At 40.2% G+C, this 26,969-nt stretch overlaps 1 protein-coding gene across 4 annotated transcripts in view; it reads left to right on the forward strand.

Annotated features, from left to right (window-relative positions):
• Positions 1-21,315, forward strand: part of sema4c (sema domain, immunoglobulin domain (Ig), transmembrane domain (TM) and short cytoplasmic domain, (semaphorin) 4C) — an 82,328-nt gene extending 61,013 nt beyond the window's left edge. For 2 of the 4 annotated variants that reach the window (XM_088426894.1, XM_088426903.1), the window contains 13 exons: positions 1,663-1,817; positions 4,369-4,431; positions 5,640-5,738; positions 5,918-6,014; positions 6,321-6,440; positions 7,520-7,671; positions 9,900-10,075; positions 11,439-11,583; positions 11,946-12,159; positions 14,702-14,817; positions 15,849-16,006; positions 17,491-17,582; positions 17,830-21,315. In XM_088426894.1, coding sequence (XP_088283020.1) covers positions 1,663-1,817; positions 4,369-4,431; positions 5,640-5,738; positions 5,918-6,014; positions 6,321-6,440; positions 7,520-7,671; positions 9,900-10,075; positions 11,439-11,583; positions 11,946-12,159; positions 14,702-14,817; positions 15,849-16,006; positions 17,491-17,582; positions 17,830-18,725 — 2,483 coding nt within the window. In that variant the 3' untranslated portion in view covers positions 18,726-21,315. The remainder of the gene's footprint in view (positions 1-1,662; positions 1,818-4,368; positions 4,432-5,639; positions 5,739-5,917; positions 6,015-6,320; positions 6,441-7,519; positions 7,672-9,899; positions 10,076-11,438; positions 11,584-11,945; positions 12,160-14,701; positions 14,818-15,848; positions 16,007-17,490; positions 17,583-17,829) is intronic. The other 2 variants (XR_015867134.1, XM_088426915.1) reach the window with 2 other exon arrangements.
• The last annotated feature ends 5,654 nt before the right edge of the window (positions 21,316-26,969 follow it).

Here is a 26,969-nt window from a genome sequence, read left to right on the forward strand (position 1 = left end):
CAGACTGTTGCTCCAGGAGTCTTAAGTCAACACAATGTTGTTCTGAAATCATGTTCAATCGCGAAAGTGTGGTGCTAAAAAAGGACTTACTCGTCAAGACCGCAATTTGGAATGGAAGCTGACAATACTTGCTAGCTGATACTTGATTGGATCAAAGGTTTGTATCCATCTTTTTAGATATGGAACAGTGCAGACACTAATAAGTCATTGAGAGAGAACAGACCAGGGAGAGTAGTTTTATAGAAAAATATTAATAAATAAATATGTTTTTCTGAGTATGTTTACTTTCACAAGGTCTATCACTGATTGTATCTATAATGAATTGTAAGTGTGCTTTTAAATTAAGTAAGTAATTAATTAATAAATGAAGTAGGTCAATCTTTTCGACTGTCATTCATAAGTAACTTGCTAAAAAAGTGTGGGCATCCAAGATGCTTTTCTTCTTGCTATCACTTTCAAATCTGTTTTTTTGTTTGTTTGTTTTTTACCTCCCAGACTCAGTGAAAACAAGGGCAGTTTTTTTTCCCAAAGTTATTTCATGTTGTTTGTTCAGACTTGCTTAATGGTTGCACCTTATCACGTCTCACATGCAGATCTGAAATATATCAGATTTTCCATAAAAATGTCTGAATTACTGTAAGCTGCTGACCATTATCTAACATTGTTTTGGGTTGAACTCACTCCTTGTGATAGTAGTTGTGTCTACATTAATTATTACCCATAATCAAACGTAAATCTTAAGGCACTCTTTTTCACTGAAAGAAAATAGTTTTAATTGCGTCATGTGACTCCCTACCTTCCTGTTGTAATGAAACTATTAAAGACAGCTATAATAATGATATGTATATATATGACATTTTCTTCCCTCCTTTATTTTGGAGACAAACCCAGGCACTGCTTTTCAGGAGGGTCCTGGGTACCTTGTTGCTGCGGGTTCTAATAACTTAACATTTAAACACAAAACAACGTTGTGGATACGATCCCATACAATCCTATACGTATTCACCGAGTTAAAGACTCACAAAATTAGTGGCAGCATGCACTGCGATTCATTTCCAAATGTTCTTCCCTGAGATTAGAAGCATATTTTTTCCCAAACATTTTGCTGCAACATTGATTCCTATGGCTTAGGTGGGAATTTGTCCTACAACCTTTCTTTTTTTTTTTTTTTTTTTGCGTAAGTGCATCATGCAAAATAGAAATATCTTCTCATTTTTCTGTAACTGATAAAAATTGCAATCTCCTCATTTATGGTGTCAGTATACAAACTGAAAGTGAAGAAACACTGAATGTGTTTACTGAAGCTGTGAGAACACTTGCTTTATTGTTTATATAAAAATGATGATGATTGCAGTGTGGGTTGTATGTAGGTGGAGGATGATATGGGCTAAAATTGAAAAGCAGAATTACTGTCCATCTGTGTGTTGCATAAAAACCAAGAAATGTGCATGAACTGGAGTTGGGTGGTTAACGTTAAGTTGGGGCTATGTGGTGAGTGGGTTGATGCCAGGCTCAGTGGTGTGAATAAGCTGGGGGGACATGGACACATTCAAACAATTTGTGTGAAATGCTCTCTTCTATCCCTGTTGTCTGTGAGTGAGCTACATGTGGTAGCAGGTAAAATCATGTTAAAATGGAAAATATACTTTTGTCTTCATCCAGATGTTTTGGACAGCATGGCCAGGTTCAGCATTCAAGGAGTCTTCAACTACAGCATGCTGACACTGTCAGACCATGAGAGAGTTTTGTATGTCGGAGCACGCGAGGCACTATTTGCCTTGGACCCCAATGACATTAGCAGACAGCTCCGGCCACAGGTAACGCCCACACACAAACACACATATACACGCAGAAATTTTCCTCAAGAGCTTTGTTGTAGGACCTGCAAAGTGACATTAGCTCATAGGATTTCGTCTTATCTGTAGCATCCATTCAAATGTATTGTCAGCACATTTTTTTGCACAATATTGACTATACCAGATCTATGTTGCCACGACAAAGTTCCTTCGTTTGGAAAAGCAATCAAGTAGAAGAACTGACATGAGCGCTTTAACGGAGAAAAATTATCACATGCACATAGTGACATTCACAATAACGCTATCACAAGAGCTTGAATATAGGGACTTTTATTTTGGAGGTACCGGAGGAAGTTTTAAAATGTTCATGAGGTGTCTTCAATTATAATTCACATTGCTGGCATCGGAAGGCAAGCAGGGGTTGCAATTAGTGTCTCTACTCTAGCGAACTTGTTTTGTTTTTGTTTTTTTTATTTATTTATTTATTTTTATTTTTTTTTGGGGGGGGGGGGGGTGAAGGCTTTCACATTTCCAAATAAATGTGACCTGTGTTTGAACACTAAACAGTCCAGCGTGCACGTGCACGTAGACACATACATGTCAAAACAACATGATAAGGGTTATAATGAGTGAATTTCTTTAATGATTGAGATAGCGACACGTTGATAAAATAGAATTCGATGACGTGCACTGCACACATTCCTGGATCACGAAACTCTCGGCCTGTGCGCCTCAAACGAATCCACCTAAACTGAATTATACCTCTTTCATCTGATAACAGACCTGCTTTTAGGTAATCTAATTTAGTTTACTTTTGGTCACGAAATTGCAAGATCCACCAAGGGTGAGCAATACGATTACATCGCAGCGCTTATTGAGGCATAGCGTGATTTACCAAAATCACAAACCCGGTAGGCTGGGGCCACGAAAATGATGACCCACCCATTTTATGCAGAGCACAGTCCACTCTTTGTTAGATGCGTTGGGGGAGCAACATCTCTGTTCTCTGGAAGGCCCAGAATGGTGCATTGCGGTCTGCCAAATTCCCAAACATGGGAAACGAGACCTGAACCAGCATGAAAATGAAATTCTGCCGGTATTTACCAATCTAGGGCCCTGATAGTTAAACATCAGTTCCTTGACCTCTTAACTGGGCAACGTTCAGTTTAGCTTAATTGTTTGTGGAACATATGCTAGTTCAAGATAATGTACAGTGTATTATAATAAAAAATATAGTATAAAAAGGTAATAACAGTTACAGTTTTAGGAAACAACAAGGTCTTTTCACAGAAGTCTGTTTCTGGGACTGAGGGTTTATGTCATTTTTCCAGGTCATTGCTTTATTTTAAATGTATTTGGCTTAGTCCTTGCTTAAGCCTCGTTCTGTAATAGCCCCAGGAAGCAGTCGAATCTGAAAAATGAAACGAGTGCTACATTTGGCTGAAAAATGCACACAAGTGATTCACATTGCTCACACTTCGGCTCCCTGTTTTTCATGTGTGATGTTTTGGCCGGATTTTAATATCTGGATCTCACTTTGCTGAAATACACTCTTTGGGAATTGTATTTGTTTACCTCATACATTATATTCAGAGATGATGACGCCTCATACACCCAATGTGATTTTGCATTGGGTCGTCAATAATTGACCAACATTGTGATCGATACAATTTCAGCAGGTGAGTAAAGGTCCAGTGAGCAGCCTGCAGCAGTTTAGGGATTATTATCTGATATACCATAATGAGAAGTTATTACATGCTCACACAGAGATGTGCAAGCAAACAGTCGCATCATGCAAGCGCAGGCTGTTATGGTTTATGAGTCTTGCAGTGAAGATAAGACCACCTGTTAACATTCCCCCAGTGTGGAACGCCGAGGAAAGATGCCAGCACTCCAAAGTTTTGGCCTCCACCGCCATCTGCTTATCACTTTGAATATGAGACTCTGGTTTGCCACGTGAAACATCCGCGCGGACTCATTCAATCATGTTGTTCAGTTGATTTGGTTCAATTATTGATGGAGCTCGCGCTTATGTTTCTTCTGCTGCTGTGGTAGCTTCGAAAAAACATGCCGCAATAATAAAGCTTAACATTGCTACATATTCCTGTGAACAACTAAAGCACATAAATAAATTAACTGAATCATCTCTATTGATGAGCAAACAGTTTCCCCCAGTGGTATTATAAGCCTGGTGTCCTGCCCCCAATTGGTGATTAAGTTCTGGCTCAATTCTGCCACTGTACACTCCCGGGTTGTTGAATATCTTCTCAGTATGTCCATGTCCACCAGGGTTACCAAGTGTTCTGGGGGAAATCTTGGGTGTGCTATATCTACTTTGGGGTTTAACATCACACTGGCAAACTATTTTAAATGGTTTACATCTGACAATTGCATAACAATGCACAATATTTCCTTCATATTGTTACTCTTCTCACGTCCCTAAAATAATAACCAAGATATTTGGAATCCTCTCAACCGTGATGGTAATGTTTTGTACCTCCCAGTCAAAAAAAGTGAACATATATTGTAATATATTTGTATTAACATGCTGGTTTCTATCATTTGCATACAGATTGACTGGCCAGCTCCATTAGACAAGAAAAGGGAGTGTGTCATCAAGGGGAAGAGCAATCAGGTAGGCTGACAGAAATTCAGATTTTTTTTTCAAAGCCACTGCAGTTATACAAGAACACTGGGACCAACCAACCAAACACTGTGTACACAAGGACACATAACACACTCGCACGCACGCGCACACATTCACAAACACACAGTGTTCCCGCATTTTTTGCGGTTAATGTGGATGGGAAAACCCATGTTAATTCCCATGTAAATTCCGCGAAGTAGGATTTGACCCCGACAGTCATTGTACATAAATAAATAAACTGTATGAAAACGCATTGGACTTTTCCTACCTTTTTTCCCCTGCCCAGTGATATCCTAACTGTAGTACAAAAGGCTGAACGGACATGTGTGTATTTTTGGGTACAAATTTAATTTCTTGAACAACAACGAGCAAGTCATTTCCACACTGCAGTCGGGAAACACAGGGAGGTTCTCTCTCCAGAGCTGAAGTTGCTACCACGTAGCGACTGCCCCACATTAACCAAAGTTGAGCCCATAACGACAGGAAGGCAGAGTTCACAATGCAGCAGTCGTTTTATTTTATTTCATTTTAGTTGACTTTGCTCACAGCATCAACACATGCGTGCACCACTTGTACTCCGGAATGCAAGCCGCTAACACTCCACCTCCCCCTGCACGTTATCACACACAGCTCACATCGAACGATTGTAAAGAGGCTCAAGTTGTTGTTGGAACTTGCCGCTGGAGATGCTTTTGGAGCAAAAGGTCCTTATATACAATGCAATGACTTTGTTGATATAGACTGATGAGCAGCGGTTTAGTTTCAAGGAAAATGGCCTATATTTTCTGATGAACAAGACCAGACTGAGTATGGGAGTGTTATTACAGGACTGCTGATAAAACACTGATGAAAAGTGTTGTAAATAGTATTATCAATACAGGATGGATGGATGGATGGATAGTGCTCGATCTCACACAAAACCATAATTATTCTTTGTATGAGTGGCAATAGCGCTCTCAAAAGCTGGGCTAAAGGTTTACTTTGCAGAACCTAAATTATAAAACATTCTGGTTTGATTACAGATATTAATAATACTAAATCCATGAATATCTATGAAAATCCTAGACGATAGATAACTCCACTCATGTATGCAGTTGGATGGAAAATTAATTTGAAAATAGAGCCCCTCATGTCTTAATTTGCCAGGAAGGCAATGTGGGCAAGTCAATTCTAACAATTCTTTCTCTGTTTCTCAGACCGAGTGCTTCAACTACATCCGCTTCCTACAGAGCTATAACCACACGCACCTGTACGCGTGTGGTACCTACGCTTTTCAACCCAAATGCACCTATGTGGTAAGAAAGTCCCAAGAAAGATTAATATATCTGACAAAACCAACTTTATTGCTAAACTCATGTTTCTGCCTGTTTGCACAAGGGATTGGAAAACATGCAATGTAGCCTTGTGTTACTTAGATTATCATGAAAAATGAAACCACCTGCTTATCACTGGGTGTTTATGTATGTTTTTGCAGAATGCAGATTATTTCAGTCTTAGTACTGCTGTCCTCGAAGATGGGAAGGGCAAATGTCCATATGACCCTGCCAAGGGCCACACTGGCCTAATAGTAGGTGAGTTGCCTGTGCTGTTCCATCACAGAAGCATTTTGAGTTGAGGAACACCATGATTTACTGCGCTAACAGGGGCATAAAACATATGTCAACACAGTCTTCAAAGTACTCCTACAGGCTTTTTTTTTCTTTTTTTTTTTTGGGGGGGGGGGGCTTATTGCACGGAGGATACATGAGTCCAAAGTCCTTTTGTATGCTGTATTCACTTCACTTGCATGGTTTAACTAAACCTATAGGCACCCATTCTTCATTTTCGGTATTTTAGATTGAGTTTGATTCAAACCAAGACTTTTTTTGTTGATACAGACAAGGAGCTCTACTCTGCCACTCTCAACAACTTCTTGGGAACTGAGCCAGTCATACAAAGAAATTTGGGCCAACAGCACTATAGTATGAAGACTGAATACTTGCCTGCATGGCTCAATGGTAAGTATGTTGGAAAAAAACTATACAAATTCCTATACATGAACTGATGAAAACCAATGAATAAAACACTTGCAAAAGGTCAATGCAGATAAGGGAAGAGGAAATTCATTTTAGTGTTAAATATTTCTGAATACAACAATACAATGAACAGCAGTGAGATGAGAGCTTAAACTTGAAAAGGATAATAAAAATAGGCAAATGTAAGCCTTAAATTAGCCTTTTCTGTCTCTGCATGAGCAAGTACTAATTGTACTCACACTCAGGTTTCCTCATGTGTTTATTTTCCTGTATTCCTGAAGTAGCAGTACTACTCAAATCTCTTTTTATTTATTAGTTTTCTAAACAGTTTGAGTTTTTGTTCCAAGGAAATAGCCATGCAGATGTTCCAAACGTCCATAAGAACCGCTATACCAAACTCCACAAATATGTCATCAAAATACCATATAGAGGAACAATTTTATAAATGTTCTCATAAACATCATCATTTCTGAATTTCAGAAACATATTTTTCCACTGTACAAGCCAACGTCAGCCTTGACACTTGAATGAATTGATGGCGTAAAATAAATTAGACAATAGTGCCAGTTTCTTTCAGACATACTTTAATTTAAAACAATAAAAAGTCAAAAACATCAAAGAACAAAAGAGAGCGAATGAGTTCAGGAAATAGAGCATACCACCTTGGTACTGTTTCATTTCATCATTTGAAGGGGAAAAAATGAGAAATGAGGGGAGAAGACAGTGAGGTTACAGCAAGTAGAATTGGTAATGAAAGGCCACATGTAACAATTGGCTGAGAGCCAATAATAGAGGGACGGGTTAAGAGAATTGCTGAGGGAGGAAACATACCACTGAGGGCGAGAAATAATCTTAAAGTATTGCCAGTACATTAGCTCGAGTATCAGCAAGGTTTTTTCTGTGTGTGTATGAGTGCGTGTGTATGGGTCCAGTCACAAAATGAAAAGAACTGCATCAAGAATAACTGCGCAAAAATTCTGAGATAAGGAAGCAACGGTTAGGTATCAAAGGTTACAAACATGTCCAGTCTGTCTTGTAAAGTTGTTTGCTTGTGTGCACAGAACCAGACTTTGTGGGTTCAGCCCTGGTCCGGGAGAGCATCGGCAGTAAGGAGGGTGACGACGACAAAATCTATTTCTTCTTCAGTGAGCGGGCGTTGGAGCTGGACTGTGACACTGAGCTCAATGTGGCGAGAGTGGCTCGCGTCTGCAAGGTAATCCTTACGCTATTTCGTAGCACATTTGTAAATCAATAATAACTTGTTAGTTTAACCATTTTGCAGTATTCTGGCCAATCTTTTGATTTTTACATCAAAGACATTTTTCGTCAAAGGGAAAGCATTTAAACAAGACACTAGGAAGCTGAAATTTCATCCAGATGGGGACGTCATGTAAAGTTTGAAACTTAGTTACAAACTTCCAGTGCCATCCATCGCTTGTCTGAAATAACGTGAATAAAATGTGGAAGATACAGTGGTGTCCTAAAATGGACACAATACTGCACAAGGGTCAAAGGTACTATCATTTTGAGTAATAATGTGAAAAGGGAAATGTGGTATCGGTCACTTTATGGATAATTGAAATTGTGCAACATGTTAACCAGTGTTACATTACCACGAATTTCGTTGGCTACAGGCTATGAAATAAAGAGACAATGTGGTGCCACGTGTTCAAAAGGTGTTGTAATACTTGCACATTTCAGAAAGGAAAAACGGACTGGAATACCCCAATGTGCTCATTGAAATACCATAAAACTTCATTGACTTTGTTTTATGCACCAAGGCATACACTGTACCATGCCTCCATGAGCCTCCTCTAAATGGTCTTAAAAGCATAGTGTTGTGTAAAATGTCTAGTCACGTTTCAAAATTAGGATTCAGAGGGAACTCACAATAGTTTATTTACAATATTTTGATCTGTGTAATGCAGACGGAAGATTTCATGCAACGGTGAGATGCTTCTTGATATTCGTCAAAAAGACAGAGGTTCTTGTTCACAGTGTTAAATTCACAACATAGAAATAATTGAGACACTACCATCTTTCCTTTCATTTCTTGTTCATTTTAATGCCTGGTGCCAGTAAAACAAAACAGGAAATGCCCAAAAGCAAAATTTTGGCAGAACAGCGCCCTAGCTATTTACCGAAGACCCTCTGAAGTCGTTTTTGTGATTATCAAGAAAACAATTGGAAAATGTCGTCATCAGCTTCTAAATTGAATTATTTTTTCAAGTAATTGATATAGTGGTCCAACCAAATGTACCTTCAGTGAAAATAGGTGAATAAAAAAGCAGGAAATCAAAGAAATAAGGGTGGCCTCTTAAATTTTTGTTTCCTTCGTTAAAGTATTTCACCACCCGCCCACAGATTTGTGCTATATAGTGTGGGGATCATTTAATAGCTATAATATAATATTAATGATGATCTCATCACATTGATTTCTACAATTATTCTGATTCTGTGTGATGCCTGTCTTAGCATAGTTATGAATGACGTGATGTGTCTCTCTGCGCAAGTGTTAACAGGGTGAAGTTTCAGTAATTAACCACACAGTATTTGCACAGTTTTATGACGAATGCCCTTTAATGTCTGTCAATGAAGAACAATAAACCTCGTTCAATGAAATTAGAAACAGATGCCCACTCTTGATGAGCATGCAGCAATGAATAATGCATTCTGCTTATATTGGTTTTGCACCAGTGTGCTATGTCTCATTCTAATGGCAATACTATCGCCATTAAAATGTACTTTATCTATTCCTACAGCACACAGCATCACTGAGGGCAATGGGATTGACATTCTTGGGCACAATGACTTATCTAAGGATGTTATATCAAAATGTATACATTTGGCATGTTTGTAGACTAACTGAATAATGAATTATTGTTTTCCTGACACTTCTGTGAATGTAATGTCACAATAGCATCTTCAGATGCTGATCAAAGCAGCTGGCAGGACTCCTAAGCAGCGTGTCACATTCAAATTCTATAGCGTGTACCGTATTTTCCACACTACAGTATAAGGTGTACCCAAAAGCCTTACATCTTTTTAAAAGCTGACGGTGCGCCTTATAATCCATTGCGCTTTATATATGGATCATATCATGCGCTGACTGCATAAACTGCTGTCTTCTCTGATCGTTGAGTTGACATTCCCTTGTGTGCAGCTCCATCTAGTGGTTACATAGCAGAATGCAAACGCAGCCCCAGCCACCACTATAGCTTTGATTCCATGTCGCTTTGATTCAAGATGCCTTATAATCCAGTGCACTTTGTATATGCAATTTTTTGGCCATTCATTGAAGGTGCGCCTTATAATCCGGTGCGCCTTATAGTGCGGAAAATGTGGTAGCTGCTCAAAATGCCTGTGAATAGTGGATTAGTCAATATGTGTTCTGCGATTGGCTGAGGATGCTGTTAATGACCTGGCACGTGTCTTCTTCAGGGTGATCTTGGTGGCACCCGGACATTGCAGAAAAAATGGACCACCTTCCAAAAGGCTCGGCTGGACTGTTCCCTCCCGGAGCGTCATGTCTCCTTCAATAAACTCCAGGCTGTCTTCACACTGCCGGGGCAGGACTGGAGGGGGACTACTTTTTTCGGCATCTTTCACGCTCAGTGGTGAGCCAACCACAAAATGACACCAGTGCTGAAAATAATCATCATTTCATCATTAGTTTGGATTATTAGAGTGCCATTGCACAATAATATTACTTTTATGAACATTCACTGGCTTCTGAAATAAGACCTCCAATATGTACCGCATATGACTTGGTAAATACCAAGTCAGAACTGCCATAAGTTTGCATTTTCTACAATTTTCAAATAAAATTACCCATTGTTTGATATGCAGAAACAGTGTTCCGTGAACAAAAATATCAAAGCAAGTACTCTGTGTACTTTTTTTAATATTTTTTTACAATGATTATAGACCAGTAAATGTATTTTTTCTGCTATCCAATATTTGTATGGTTAGATAGATACTGTAAATAGATCAAAGATAGACAGGCAAAAAAAAAAGTCTTGTCGTTATAGAAGCGCCAATGTCATTTTTGGGCCACTCAATAGGTGCCATGTGTCGAGCCGTTTGACAACAAAGGAAACGGGAGCAAGGACGAGAGGTTTTGTTTTTTGAAACTGAGACATCCCTGAGAGGTTTTGTTTTTTTGAAACTGAGACATCCCCTGTCTCCAGGCAGTGCCTTTTGACTGGAGACTTTTGTATTCCTCGTTGAGATATCACGTTCCGGAATGAATCAGCTTTGAACCAAGCTTTGTTTCACCATACAGCGAAATGAATCTCAGCCCTTTTTTTCCATGTAATTTGCTGGGGATTCCGCCAAGCCCCCGAGCTTTCAAAAAAAAAAGATAACATTAAGATAATTTGATATTATTCAAATAATGACCGATAGTTTCAGCCATTATCCGGACAGCTTTTTGACATGCTAAAATACCAGAGTTGTTCTCGGATTGAATTAATAATATTAAACCCAGGAGCTGTGATTTTACACAAAATGTATCTTACAGTAAGCTATAGAGCTCCAGCCCATTTTGAAAAGTCACTTAACTTAGCAGCAAATGTGTTTCCTTGTTCGATCGAGGCATAATTGTCACAGTGGCAATGAAATAATGTCAACGTATCTATTGATTATTTTTTTTTTTTAATAAAGCATACGTTGTCACGTTTGTTCCCTACTTGAACAACAGTGTTAAAGCACACGTAGTTAATGATCATTATTGAAGGATAACAACCTATCTTTATATGTTTTTTTTTTTTTTTTTAAATAGCAGTTTATTTTATTCTGTTCCCTTTTTTACTGGGTGGTAAAATTCCCACTGTTCTTTTCCCTTGCTGGCTGTGCTGCAGCACAGAAGCTACTTGCAAGCAAAACGTCACATATCTCACAATAGGATGACAGCTAATCCGTCTCTCCTTTTACGCCACCGCACATCACTAACTTCTTGCCTCGCCTGCAATGTTTCAGGGGTGACGTGGACGTGTCGGCGGTATGTCAGTATCAGATCAGCGATGTGAAAAAGGTGTTTGAAGGCTCATACAAGGAATACAGGGAGACGTCCCAAAGATGGGGGCGTTATACTGGACCTGTTCCCAACCCACGACCTGGATCGGTAAGAGATATCATGAAAGAAGAACGGTTTAAATGTTGTGCTCTGAGAGGATGATGGCGTTAAACAAAGGTGACAAGACATGAAAGGCTATTTGTGTAATGATCCGGGAAGACAGGAAATACACAGAAAGTGGTGTGGTGCAGGGCGAGAGAGTCCATCCATCCATTTTCTCGAGCCGCTTATGTGGGTCGCAGGCTTGCTGGTGCCTGTCCATATAATGCTAAAAAGTGTTTTCCTCTGTTTCCTCTTCGGCCCTTCCACTATGGCCTCATCTTCCTCTTACCCTCTGACTTTTTCCCTCTCCCTTGCATCCATTTCTCCTCTCTCCTGCCTTTTGCTTTTTTTTTCTTTCCATGCTGCAGTGTATAACAAACTCAGACAGGGAAAGCGGCTACAACAGCTCTCTGCAGCTACCTGATGCAACACTCAACTTTGCCAAGAAGCACCCGCTGATGGAGGATAAAGCACTTGCTCGCCCCCTGCTTCTCACCAAGGGTGTGAACTTCACAAAGCTGGTTGTGGATCGGGTTACCGGTCTGGACCAAAGAGCCTACAACGTTCTCTTCCTGGGCACAGGTACAAACTGCATGATGTTTCTGGTTTGCCAGTTTCCACCAAACTGTATAATTTGTTCCGCCTTCACCGCAAATGAACGGGTAGGGTACCGAAATGCAGTGTGTTCAATTTTGGAATAGATTGAAGTAGATTCGCATCAATCTAACAAGACACAATTGTTTCTTTATATTTTTAATGTCGGGTGATAACTCTAGCATTACCTAATTCAAAATAGCTTCTATTGTCACAGAATATATTTATTTTTTATTTTTTATTATAATGTTGCTTTCTCCACCCCGAAACCCCTACTGGCGACTTTGGGATCAGCGCGCAGTCGACCAGCAGACTTTGGCACTCATGTACTTTAACTTTTATTTGACCGGGAAATATCCCATTGAGTTTAAAAAAACTCTTTTTCAAAGCAGTACTTGCCAGGAGGTGTACTCCTCATCGAAAGCCTCACATTGTAGGCAAGCTCATTTTACTTGACAAAATGTCATTAATTTAAAACAAGGTATCCTGCCTGGCATGTGCCAGTAGCACCATTTATTCATCTTTCATTCAGTGAGTTTAGTTGTAACATTAATCCTGAAGGGAATATTTTTTATGATTCATTGTTAAAAGTGTTGAATGTTTTGTGCACAAGAGTTTTGAAAATTGTTATGGAAGGGGAGACAATGTGGAGATTGAATTTTTGGGAGGTGGAATGAAAATCAGGGATTTTAGTTTTAAGGCAATATCACTATGATTGATGTTTAAAAAAAATGCAGTTCTTTATGTGATCCTTCAAATGTGGTTTAGCTCTTGTAAATAATGAACAATGGCAAAACGGGCCATCAATGCATACTTTATGACCTGCTGTGCCAGAAAAGAAATCCAAATGATGGTGAGGAAACAGTCATAATGGGGAAAAAGGGCAGGAAATTCTGTTTTCAGGACATTTCAGGAAAATTATCTTTGCAAGTCAATTTATACTGTGCATCCCCGTGTGTTCTGTTTGCTCTTTAAAAAGTTTAATTTAAGGGTGACTGTGGTCCCAGTCAAAAAAAAAAAAAGGGGGCTGTTTTGTTTATGGGCGGTGTCAACTTTCAGAACTAACTGCACCTTGTCAAGTTTCTTCATCTTAAATTATGACATTATAACCGAATTTAACCACTTAGTGGAAATATACTTTTAACAGTACCGTCGTACTTATTGTGTTATACATGTCACCTGCTGTATATGTGGTCTTGGGAAGGAAAATTCAGTACGGCAAACATGCGTATTTGTACATTTCCCAGATCCGGCTAAATGTGCATGTTATTTAGCTGAGCAGCGCATGCTGTAGTATTTGCTGAAGAGATGAGCATTTTCCGCCTTTGGCGGTAGACTCGGACAGGTACCGGCATCAGGCAAGGTGGCAGAAAACAACACGCCATCTGGCTGCATTTCAGCTGGGTTTCAATTAAGTGCTTGATTTGCATGCCGAGATTCATCTTCATGCATCAAAGAAAATGTCAGCGTATGTGCGACTTAATTAATATCTCTTGTGAGCAGCCATTGGGCCCATGTGCAGGTGTCCTGTTTGAGCTTAAATAATAAATAATCAACAGGTTTCAAGAATCAAATAGAACATTTGGGGAGATGTAAATAGCTGCAATGATAAAGTGACTCCTTCTGTCCTGTATGGCATGCGACTGCGTAGCGGCAGCAAGCAGACACGATGTTTGGCCCGTGAGGCCAACATACACAAGCACACCAGGCGCGCACGCACACACACACAAGCAAATGCACACAGAGACACACACACTGTAATACATGCTTGCTGTTCCTGAGCCAAGTGCAGATCCCCGCTCGTTGTGCTTCACAGCACAAACTCAACAGGGCCCTTGGCAGACGTGTTCTCATTGTGCCAATTGGGCTGCCGGCTTGATTAGCTATTAGCTGCAACACAGCAACAGCTGATGGAAAAGAGAAATGAGAGAGAGACCGCCTGTCGGGTGCTTTTTATAAGACTACGCCACAGAATTTCGGAATTGGCCGACACTAGTCCCCGTACTGCAATTGCGGAACGTGACCATATGCCTGCTGTGTGTTTTATGCGTTTCCTTCTTCCACCTTCTTGAAAGTCGTTGTCGATGACTTCTGGTCACTCGAGTGAGTTAATCGCATGATATGTTTCTCACTGTTTTAAGCAGGACGCCTGTTGCAATGCAACCCATGCGTGTTTTTAATCCCCTTGGACTAGCAGAAGCTGGGCGTTGCGACACAGGCAGGGAATTAAACCTGCAGCCTTCTAGATGAAATGTAGCAGCCTGTCAAGTGTAGTTTTTTTTTTTTTTTTTTTGTCAACGCTATGTCTTACAATTTTGGAGTTGGCCGACATTTGCCCCTAAACTGCCTATACTAGCAGTGGCAAATACTCTATTGCATAAAAAGATTGAAACAATTTCAACAATTTTACTATTATTGACTGAGCAATTATAATGTGAATGTGAATGTGATTTATTATCAAAAGAATATACAGTATCAAATAAACTTGAATGAAATCCACTATGATTTTACTCCTCCTGGTGTGTTGCAGCTGAAGGCTGGCTGCAGAGGGTGCTTATCCTTGGTTCTGAAGCTCATGTGATTGAAGAAATCCAGCTGTTTGACATGGCCCAGCCAGTAGACAGCCTGACCATTTCCCACTCCAAGGTAAATACAGTTTTTCCCAGAGGCTGCTGCATATAAGATGTTCTAGTGTGGCACTACTGAAGCTACTGTATTTCTGAAAATGTTCCAAGATTATATCTGTGTGATGATATCGCGGTGCACGCAGGCTGTCACTGAGAAATTCAGCATGATCTTTTTTTCAAATGAATGCTCGAAAGTCTAAATGGGACAAAATGGGAAAAATTATACTGTTCTGAAATGCATTCCTAGTTTTCATGCAGAAATTGTTTAGTATTTCCATTGATTTGTTATAATATGTGGACAGTTGTTAATGCAGCATATTTTTAAGATATTGCATGTTGTGATCACTGCGACAGTTTCTAATTGAGATTTTGTGAGGGAAGGATATGCGGCGAGGTACCACTTAAGCAAATGTGCAAACGTTCCTTTTGATATTTTTCAACTACAACTTCAGATCAAATTCATTCAGTGACTCCGTTCAGATAAAATGACATTCGGTGACTCAATACCTGAGCTGTTTCAGGATTCTTGTGCCATTGCCGTTTTGAGCACTGTTTTTATTTCTTTTTTACTTGGTCATCAAGCCGCCCCTTGTCATCTCATGAATTCAAAAAGCCGCTTGACAATAACAGTAATTACAATCCTTGACCACTGTGGTAAATTGAAACCGTGCCATGCCCCTGCTGTTTTCTCAGTCTGCTTGCCCTGTGTTGACTCTGTTTTCCCAGAGGCACCTCGGTAGCTTGTCCCCTTTACTGATGGATTTTTGTTGTTGTTGATTTTTTTTTTTTTTGGGGGGGGGGGGGGGGGGGGGCAGCGCTTGAAACTCACTGTTTATTTCACTGATGTTGAGCTCGCATGAAGAGCGCAGCCCAGATTGCACTGGGAAGAGGGTCGTGGGCTAAATGTTATTGTAATTGAGACTGATTATCCCATTATCTCTTCCAACCCCGAATTGAGTCTCTCTCTCACTGTCTCTGTTTATCTTTCTTCTTCCTTTTCAACTGTCTCTGATCTGCTTTTCTCGTTTCTCTCTCATTGTTTCTCCTTAGAAGTATGTCTACATCGGCTCTCGTTCAGAGGTTCTCCAGTTGCCCTTAGCCAACTGCAGCCGCTATCAGTCTCAACCAGACTGTCTGCTCGCCAGGGACCCCTACTGCGCTTGGGACAGTGAGGGTCGAGCTTGTGTTCGCATTGACCTGCATCGAGGGTAAGAATACAAAACCCCAGTAAAATCAATTCACATAAGAAAGAATTCTCATTTACTATGATTTAAATCAATTTAAAACGTCACTAAATCGATATAGATACAATCTCTTTAGGCGGAAGGCGGCTGTTGCTGATTGATTTAATAAATGAACGACACCACGGCTATCCTGGCCGTCTCAGGCTTGCGCGTGAATTAAATGAGTTAACCAGGAACAAATATTCATACAGAACAGAAAGTAAATGGTCCGTAATCAACACAAATCTTCAGCATGTCCACAAAATAAAATTAAACAATATAAAATACGAAAAAATGTATGCAAATTTTTCACACGCACATATTATTCACATACATCTAACAATGAAAATAATATATTTACGAAATAATACCTTACATTTGTGACTGGTAATGTTCCTAATATGCTTAGAGATGAACAAAGTGGCACATGTTTCTACTCTCCATACTCTCAATTTAGCTGCTCACTTGAAAAAGTTTATTTTCATAACTTGTTTGTCATAAATGTACAGAGAAATAATAATAGTTCATTTTCGCAACAGTTTTCACATAACAGTTTGGTAATGCAATTTCCTGTGAAACTACAACGTAACTTGTTCGACTTTTTTATTGTTTGATCTTACTTTTTTACTATAAAAGCTATAGAATTTATAGCTACCTTCAAAGTTTAGCAGCTTTCCACATGCTATTTTTCTGGAAAAAGGCATGTCAAAACTTGGTAAATGTAAAAAATAAAAGATATTGTCGCCCTCTGTTATACTGTCTTGAAAAGCAAACTGAAGTTGTATGATTCTTTGCACATGTATAGGTTGAAGCAGGAATCACTTTTAATTGAATCAAATCGTTTTGAATCAAAAATCGATTCTGAATCAAATCAGAGACCCCAAATTCAGAATCAAAGCGAACTCTGAGACAAAGATTCCCAGCCCTAACCTGTATTTTGAAACTGAAATTCAAAAGGTCAAGAAAAGTCAAGCTGTAAGCGCTTGATAATGCACAGCTGTGAAATGTGTCCTTCCATGTCATAAAGCATTATCCACATCATAAAGCTATGATGAAGTTATGAAAAGCTGCTTCTTTGAAGCATTCTTTCAAATTAATATTTTGTTTTAATATTTCCGAGTATTTCGAGACCAATGTGTTTATGAATCTTGACTTATACTTCACACTACTTTATTCATTTGAAATGTGTGGTATTCTTGGTATTTTTCAAAGTTTTGACAAAACCTAAAATATAGATACTGAAAATCCATACTGAACCTTCCAATTGAGTGTTATATCCTGCTAGGAGCATGTTACTTCACCAACATTACACATGAAGCTGTTTACAAAAACAAACGGGCAAAAGAATTGATGGAGTTGGGTCACAATGAATCATTAATGTTTGTTTAATTCAGCATACAGTGCAAATACAGGATCCAGTCTTCTAACAAAAGAGTATAACTCAACTGGAGCTCTGCCTCCCTTTACAGATCGACGTCTTCTCTGTCACAAGACCTCATGCTGGAGAGATTCAGCCGAGGAAAAGCAAAGTTTGACAAGCCTGTTTCCATCCCGAGCCCCGGTGAGTGATGGGGTGCCTCAGGAGTGGCCCCTTGTGGGGATTGAACGGTAGTGCATGAACAAGTCGGAAAATCTAGAGCATGTGGATTTAATGGGTCACGCAGTTTTTTTCTAAGAGATTTGTGCGGGCTGGAGATTGCTAATATGGAATAACCATTTTGCATCGAATAATTATGGCTGACACAAAAATAATTTTGACTGTCTCTGTCCCTCTTTTCCCCATGTAACCCCTGTCTTCATGTCCCTAGAGCACTCTCGCCTCCGTAACGTCACGGTGGTGGTGGGTTCAGATATGGTGCTACCTTGCCAGTTGATCTCCAACCTCGCTCAGCCCTTCTGGGTTGTCAACGACCGCGAGCTCCTCCTCGGCGACCCCGAGGCCGGAGGGCCGCGCTTCGACCGCGCCCTCAAGGCCCTGGTTGTCCCCGAAGCGGGTCAGATCCAAGCGGGGCGCTACATCTGCTACTCGGAAGAGCAGGGCGTCAAGTTTCAAACCGAGCGCTACCAAGTTGCCGTGGTGGCGAGCGCCCCCGTCTTCATGGAAGCTCGAGCGCCAGACAGCAGCATGGGGCTCTTCTGGGTGTTGGTCATCACCCTTGGTGCAGCATGCCTCCTGCTCTTGGTTGCAGCCCTCTACCTGCGCAGGAGACTCAAGCTGGCTCTCGGGAAGGGAGCTGACATGAAGCCTCTGGAAAGTACCCTGGTCTATCCCATAACCCTCCCGAAGGAGCCGCCCACCTTTGTGCCCAGCAAAATGCCAAGCGACGAGGACCGCTTCTGGGAGACGGGAGCCAATTACTACTACTCGGACGGCTCGCTCAAAATTGTTCCCGGTCACGCCCTGGGGCCCACCAGCGTCGCCAGCACGGCGTCACCCAGCGCCATTCCGGGCCAGCCCATCCATTCCCCGAGCCGTCTCAGTCTCACCAACATCCGAGGCTCCGGTAGCAACGGTTACATTCGCCTGAACCTGAGCACAGCGGGGGAGGAGAGGGCTAGCGGGTCTTGCGCTGGTGGCGGCGGGCTGGGCGGCCTGAGCATGAGTGGGAACGACTACTCCAGCCCATTCAAAGAAGAGCTGAGGCGCACGCTGCAGCAGAGGAGCGTGCTCCCTGACGCGAATCCGGAGGAGTCGTCGGTCTAGGCCTTTGCTCTGCCGTCTCCGTTTCCCGCGAGCGGGAAAAAACAAAACAACCGAGCTACCTCCCTCCTTTTGAGGATGCCTGCTCTCTCCCGTTCAGTGACACGTTGTCACCTACCAATGCTCTTTCCCTCGCCCTGCCAATGCCTGTTTGGCTCACTGAAGACATTTATAGCATGTTAAATGTAGACGCTCACACCCATAGGTCGCCAACACACTCTCATGTATAATTATTGTGTGCTCTGCACCACCGAGTCTTGGACAAAATTTTCCTGCTGTCCATTTGTCTCAGCTGTGTATTTATACAGGAGCACACCGTAGGCATGGTAAACGAACCAATGGCATTATGCGTTGTCTGGAGCGCGCATTCAATTCGTGTTGGGCGGACCAAGTAAGTCTTCCAGCATTTTTGCTGAGACAAGTTGATGAATGCGAAGAACGATTCCCGTTCCTTTGAGTCTTTTTTTTTTCCCCGCTTGTACTGCACTTAAGATGGGAAGCTAGTCTTTCCTTATTTGTAACGGTGAGCCAAGTGGAGGCTAATTAAGGTTGATGCAAGACAACAATCATATTTGTGTATGAGGAGCTCTGTGAAGACGCGAGAGACAATGAGGGAGCTGTGAAGTGAAATAAAAATGAAAGACACAAGGGAGTTTCTCAACAAAGGACATTCTCTCTAAATGTTTTGGGCCAATTTCAGTTTCTTTTTTTCCTCCATTGTGAACTTCAGTCTGTTGTGATGGTTTGAATCAAGACATTTTTCCAATACTTTTTTTTTTTTTTTTTTTCCCGAGGACCATTGCTGACTTCGAGTGGTTGTCAAGTGACTGAAGTCTACCTTTTGTAAAGAACAAGTGCTTACATTCCGAGCTGCACTCTGCACGGTGACCTTCAAAGTACTAAAAGTGCATGAGAAACCGTCGGTGTTGAAAATACATGTTTTGGATATTTGCTCATTTCCTTGGAAAAGAAAATGCTATTGGCGTTCAGCAATAAGACAAAGACTGCGAACTTTTCAATAACGCAAAGACAACACGCATGGAGAATGTAGTGAAGCGTCACTGTTTCGACTGCTGTGGATGTTTCAAAAAGTGCTTTATGTTTTATATGGTGACAGTGGTAACTTCCGCTGCGAAAACGGAAACTACCACACCGAGTCACACGGCCAAGCCTTGAATGTGAACGAGCCCCGGACTACAGCGTGTGACTGGACACCATAAATCCCCCCCCTTACCGATTCCCCGAGACCCAAGTGGCAGTGTTTGTGTTGTGGACATCAAGGTGAACAACTCCGAGAAACATGCAAGGCATGATTATTTCCACGTTGATAGGCTGCTATTGGAGAGGGCCTCTGAATCTGTTACAGGTAATTGTTGAACTTCTTTTACTTATTTTTTTGATACCAACTGATTTTTTTTTTACTCAGCCTTCCGCGTTTTCTCTCTCTTGTCAAAACAGGGTGATTTTTTTGGGGGGACATCTACATTGTGTAGGAGAGCAACGCATGAAGTCGATATTCAGTTGTTAAACACTGTGGACAGGGGTCTACAATGTCTTGTGACCTATGACCTCGAGGTCAAAGAGGTACTCTGCCATCCGACCAACAAATTGCATGAGCAAAAGCAAAAAGACTGTACTTTTCCGACATCCTTGTACAGAAGCATTTTTTTCTGGATTAAGCATTTTTGATTTTTTTGATATAAAACTATTGTAAAACACTAATGCTTTCTTTGGAAGGAAAAAAAAAGCCTTGATTTTATGGTTCAAGGGTAGGATTTGTTTCATGGCTTTTTTCCATGTGTCACTTCACCTTTGGGTAAGCCAAAGTAGACTGCAGATGTTCTGTTGTTGTTGTTTTTATCCCCTAAGTTATTTTTCTGAAACAGATCAATATATAGCTGTCCGTCCAATTTGTAACACTAAGCTGATGTCTGCAAGCTTTCTGAATATTTTAACTGCAGCAAAATGTTCCCTCAAGGAAAAAAAAATGGCTCTAGGCTAATGGATTTCCTGTTTGTTTCCTGTTTACTTGTCAGCAGCAATCTCTGGACCTGATCCTTGTTACTCTTGATGAAGGCGCACCAATGTACCAAAATCACTATTTAATTTGCTTGCTGCCAAAAAAACAAATATGAAGCTTTTGACTTAAAACAGAACAGTGCTAGAATGTGTGCACTTGATGGTATTCAATACTTTGAATCAGTTCAATCACGTTCTTTGAATACACTGGTACTTGGTCGAGTCTTATTGAGTTTCTTTTGTCAAGCTTTGCTTTACTTTGCAGAGGGAAAAGTCAAAAAGAATGAATGATGACAAGGTAGAGGTCTTTTGCTGGAGTTAAATGCATGTCTTATAAGTCTTCAAACTCCACATTTGTTTGCCATAACCACTCTAGTGCGGTATTTTCATTTGTGTTCATTCCAGTTGACCTAGTTTTGCTTGTATCTTATTGATCTTTTGTGTTTGCTCTAAAGTAATGTTAAGTAACTTATTTGTTGTACAAACACGTTGATATTTATTATCATTGTACATACGCCCTTATTTTTTTATATGTGTGTATATATACACAAATAAAAAAAAAAGATCTACTTGATCTCATTTGTGTTTTGAGTTTTTGGGGGTTAGTTCACCAAGTTCATACTGAAGGTATTATTCAGGGTAAAATTATCACTGTTGAGGGATGCGTATCAAGAAAACCTAAATTAAACTTGAACGGAAATAAAACCAAAATGTTAAGTTTCAATTGAATTACCATGCCCAATGCAAATATATACTGTAGTTTTTATTTAGAAGGCAAGACCATCTCCAATTATTTAGTTTAAAAAAAAAGGCCTGCCAGCCAGTCTATTGAATGACAGTAGTACCTTAAAATACAAGTGACTGGACTAGTTTTTGTTGAGAGTCTTTTTTTGTTTGTTTGTTTGTTTTTAGGTATAAGCTGTTGTTTGGCCGTTATTTTACTTTGGCTTGTGAATTTTGGATACAAGAGCTCTGTGCTGGTAGTAAATTCATCATTTGACAAGAAGTAGTGTAGCAGGAAATTAAATATTCTTTTTTTTTTTTTAAAGGGCACTTCAGTATGTTTATTGCCACCCGGGTTTGAGGTTTACTGCAAAAGTAAACAAAGAATTACCTATTGTATATTTAAGTCTGTCTATGTTTAAGTCTGTCTGTTTAACTTTGCAAACAAACAATGGGCTTGCACATAGCATCATTGCCAGTGTTAGCAACTCTTTACGCTTTTTGATAACAAATGTATTATCTACAGTGTTGGGAGTAATGCATTGTAAAAGTAATGTAAAGCATTATCTTTTGCTGTAACACCGTAATTTAATACATTACACACACAAAAATAGTAATATTTTACTCTGTACAAATGTAACGCATTACAATGCATTTTTAACCTTAAAGTGCTGGGTTATTTTTCCCCAAATTCGCCAAAAACACCACGAGATCAGAGGAGAAAAGTCCGGGGCAAAATGTTTACTGTCCCTCTTGTGGCCAGTATATACACAAGAGGGACCTACACCCATTACTTTCAGCTCGTCAGAACAAAAGACAAGCAGAAAAATAATAGGTGCACTTTGTGCGGGACACTTAAAGAGCTGTCCACTTTGCCAAATAGCACCAGTAATTTGACAATACATTTAGAGCGGAGCCATCGTAACATAAAGTTAGCGAAAAGAAGACGCGGAAGATTGAGAGTGGGGATAAAACAATGCAGGCGATCATCATTCACTCGCTCAGAGATGCCAATCCACCTTAAGGGGTTAGGAGAATAATGGCGGAGAATGCCGTAGGTTGAAGATACGCTGCCGCTTTCCACTGAGGAGTCGCCAGCATTTAGAAACTAGCAATATGACAAAGTAAGCTAACACTGTACAATTGCTACAGTCTATAAATATTTCTGGTCAACGTGTATCAAGTTGATACATACAAAAACTCTTGTTAAAAACAATGATGATGTAGGCCGACTGCTAACATTAGCTCCACCGAAACCAAGCGTTTGAAAGTTGTGTCCGGGTTAGGGTTTGAATTCAAATATTAATGTTGAAATTGTAAAATGCCTAAAGCATAAACAATGCATCACTATGTTGTGAAGCTAAGTTATAAAGGAATTAAAATAAAATAAAAAAAGAGATTTTGGATCTTGTCCTTTAAGGTTTTCAATACAATACGGATTAAATGATTGTTACTTTCTTTAGGCTTCAGCCAACCTTCCATTGGCTGTGAGCTCCATTTGGAATAGCATATCCATATTTCCAGTTATGTTGGAGAGAGTAATATACAAGTAATGCAACAGCAGTGTAATGCCTTACATTTCAAATACATTAATATTTTAATGTACAAATAACTTTGAAATGACAGTAATAAGTAATAATTACGACAATTTTGAAGTAACTTGCCCGACACTGAATATCAAATAAAGACATACTGCACTCACAAACGTAAACCCTCTCTGAAAACGGGCATTAAGCTAGAGCTTCCTGAGGACCATCTCCACATACGAGAGTAGTCACGATACGAAAATGTTGACTTTGATAGTACACCTGCAACAATTACCTTGATAAATGTACTAAACAATACCAGGGGAAAAAAAATCTAATTTTCAGATTTCAAGGTGAAATCATACCTGACGGTGACGCTTGAAAATGTTCAAACATGTTTTATTTGTATTAATTTTTAAACATGAATAAGATAGCAATTAGAATACATTTGAACATTTTAAATACTTTGTGAATCTGAATGTAAAACATTGAAAATGCTGACACTACTAAAAAATGTCAGTTATGAACAGTCCTGTATGTATTAGTGTGTCAAATGTGTTTTCTATTATTTTAGCATTTGGCCAGTATGAACTTTCACTCAATATTGATTATTCGACATCCCAACCACTAATCCCTGCGAAACTTGCAGACTGGCGAAGCAAAGCTGATTTGATTATGCGTCGCAGCAAAACAGCAGATGGACCACTGGTTGTAATTACTGGTAAGTAAAATTGCGAAGTGATTTCACCCCCATCATTTTTCTTCTTGCTTTTACAGATTTTTATGAAGCCGACTTTGTTTTGGTATTTGTAGTTGTGAATGTTAAATGCATTAATGGGAGTTTTTTCTGTGTGAGTTTAAACAGTCCCAACTGTCTTTCAATGCATCTAATGCAGACAGCAGGTCACATCAGCGTTTGCTCCTTTTGGTTTTAGGTTGTACAGTATACTAATTGTGTTTAAACTATATAGTATTTATTATTCCACATGTATTTTTCATCTAATGGAGTAGCACCCGCTGTTGCCAAAAAGCACCGAGTGGGTATAGTGCAGTTAGAGGAGGCGCTATAGAATCAGATATTTAAATTACATGAGAAGGATTTCACCAGCTGACGGGGGCCACAAGAGTGGCTTCCGCCCTCGCTGCGAGGCCAAACGCACTTTGTGGCGGCAACATCTGACCGGGTCGGAGCACTTTCAAACGTTTGGCTTTTGAGAGCTATGGGTATTTGTAATCTGTGGTATGGTGTTATTTCTACCTGTATGAAACTGGTAATAGCACTTGGTGTAGCTCTACCACTGAAGTGACTTTCAGATGCCAGAACCAATTCAAGAACTTCCTGATATACCCCAAATGCTTGGGTACAACAAGTTTTGGTTCTAGAACATAGGTGTCGGTATCCTGCATGTTTTCGATGTTTCGCTCTCTGATTCAAATGGATGAGGATCAATTTCAAGCTCCTGCAGACTTTGTTCAGGAGCTAATCATTTTATTCTGGTAATTCATTATCATTTTATTCATGTGTTCGATGGAGAAACCATGCAAGAAAAAGGCCCTCGGGGACTGAAGTTTGACACTTTTTTGGTCAAGAAGATTCCACCAAGGTCTTCCAAGAGAATAGGTACTTTGTGTACGTACCAACCTGAAACTGTTGAGCAGGACGGGTTGTGCTAACGATGCTGATTGATTGGTTGAGCTTGGAGAAGTGTTGTTTTGGGTAAGTATGCTCTTCTCCCTGGCAGCAGTCTTTATTAAGTGACTTGGCAGTTGTCTTCACTTCTCTGGTCAGTTTATTACTTTTGAATAATGGAAGGAGAGAAAAAAATGACGTATGGCTGGATGATGAGGTACAGGTTGTGCGTGTGTGTGTGAGTGTGTGGGGGTGTGTGTGTGTGCACGTGTGCGTGCATGCGTGTGTGTCAAGTATCTGGACTGGTAGTAGCTGAATGGGCAATCTGTTAGCGCTTATGGTAACATAAACGACTGAACCTCATCATTCGACATCTGGGATCTAATGATAAGCCAGCAGCTTGCTAGCATTCATCTATCCATCCATTACCTTGAGCGCTTATCCTCACAGGGGTCGTGGGCGTGCTGGAGTCCATCCCAGCTGTCTTTGGGCAGCAATCAGGGTACATACACCATGAACTGGTCATCAGGCAATCGCAGGGCACACAAAAACAAACAACCAGTCACACAGTACCTCCCATGTATGCTTTTAAAATGTTGGAGGAAACCAGAGTACCCAGGAAAAAAAACAACAACGACACAGGAAGAATAATGCAAAGTGCAGGAATAAGCTGACTTTGAGTTACCAGATGCTTGAATGTGACTGGTTAATTCTGAACTCTCCAGTTTTAAGTGGGTGTCCGAGTTTATGCAACCACATTATCTCTATTGCAATTTTTACTTCCCCTTCTCAAAAAATGCATTCCTTTTTAGTTGACTTCTACAGGGTAAATTCACATTATTATATTAATTTGCTATTATATGTCATTTGCTTATGTGAAGAAATAACCGTGAGGGAAACCCAAGGAACAGGATAAGGATTGTTCTTCTTATCCAAGGAACAGTTCAGCCATTTTGATTTTCTTGCCCAGGTTTGGATTTCCGTCCAGTTTCACTCTTGCCACAAATGTGATCTCAGTTATATTCCAGAAATTACTATATACAGTATGCGATATCATCACAGCACTTAATTGAGTGTTCAATCACAAACCGGCCAATTTAAGTGAGCTATTTTTATGGTCTTACTCCAGATCACAAAGCCAAATCACAAATCATAATAAATGAAAAGTAATGCTAGCAACAGTTAAAGCAACATTCAATACGCTGTCATTATACTCTTAAAACCTGGACTGTAATAATAATATAACGAACATCGATTCTGCTGTGTGGTGGCAGAGTGGTTAGCACAACCGCCTCATCGTTCTATGGTCCATGGTTCGTTTCCGGCTCCAGCTTTCCAGTGTGCCAGTCTCCCCCGAGGTGTGTTTGTGAATCTGAATGGTTATTCGTCCCTCTGTGCCCTGCAATTGGCTGACAACAAGTTCAGTATGTACTCCGTCTATTGCTCATAGACAGCTGGGATAGGCCCCAGCAAGCATGTGACCCTTGTGAGGACAAGCAGTTAAGAAAATGGATGATTGAATGACTCGCGTATTTGGCCATCTGATTCAAGCCAAATCAGGTGCTCATTCAGCCATTCAATCAGCCAAACGAGAGTAAAGTAATGCATCACAATGCATTTTGAGCCTGAAAGTAGTGTATTCCCCCCCCCCCAATTCGCCAAAAAGGAGAAATGTCTCAAAATGTTTACTTGCTGATCCACTACAGCTGAGATGAAACGGCAGGTTGAATATGGACAACATGTACTCAAGATGGACATACACATACATTATTTATTTAAGAAAAATATAATCGTTAGGCGCACTTTGTGCGCGACACTTAAAAAGCTGTCCACAAAATAGGACCAGTGATTTGACAAACCATTTAGATAGGGGCCATAGTAACAAGACGTTAGTGGAAAGGAAACATGCGGAGGATTGCGCTCTCTCGCTGGGGATACCACTTCGACATCAAGAGGTTAGGAGATTCGTTAGGAATTCGTTATTCATTATGCTGTCGCTTTCCACAGTGGATTCACCAGAGTTTCAAAACCTTGTCAGCAAGATCCCTGTCGCAACTGGCAATAAAAACAAGGTAAGCTAATGCTAATTTTTACTGTACAATTGCTATTAATAACAGTCTATAAACAGTTCTGGTCAATGTGTATCAAGATGATACACAATAACAATGATGTAGGCTAACTGCTAACGTTAGCCCCACTGAAACCATTTATTTTTTGAAACATATGTTTCTAATCTAGCCAGCTGAGCTTAAATTTGAATATTAACATTGAAATAGTGAAATGCACTGACTCTTTTTGCCTCCAGCAGAAACAATGCATCACTATGCTGTGAAGCTATGTTATAAAGGA

This window comes from Hippichthys cyanospilos, chromosome 1 (assembly GCF_059441005.1).
Source record: "Hippichthys cyanospilos isolate Australia breed blue-spotted pipefish chromosome 1, RoL_Hcya_1.0, whole genome shotgun sequence".
NCBI lineage: Eukaryota > Metazoa > Chordata > Actinopteri > Syngnathiformes > Syngnathidae > Hippichthys > Hippichthys cyanospilos.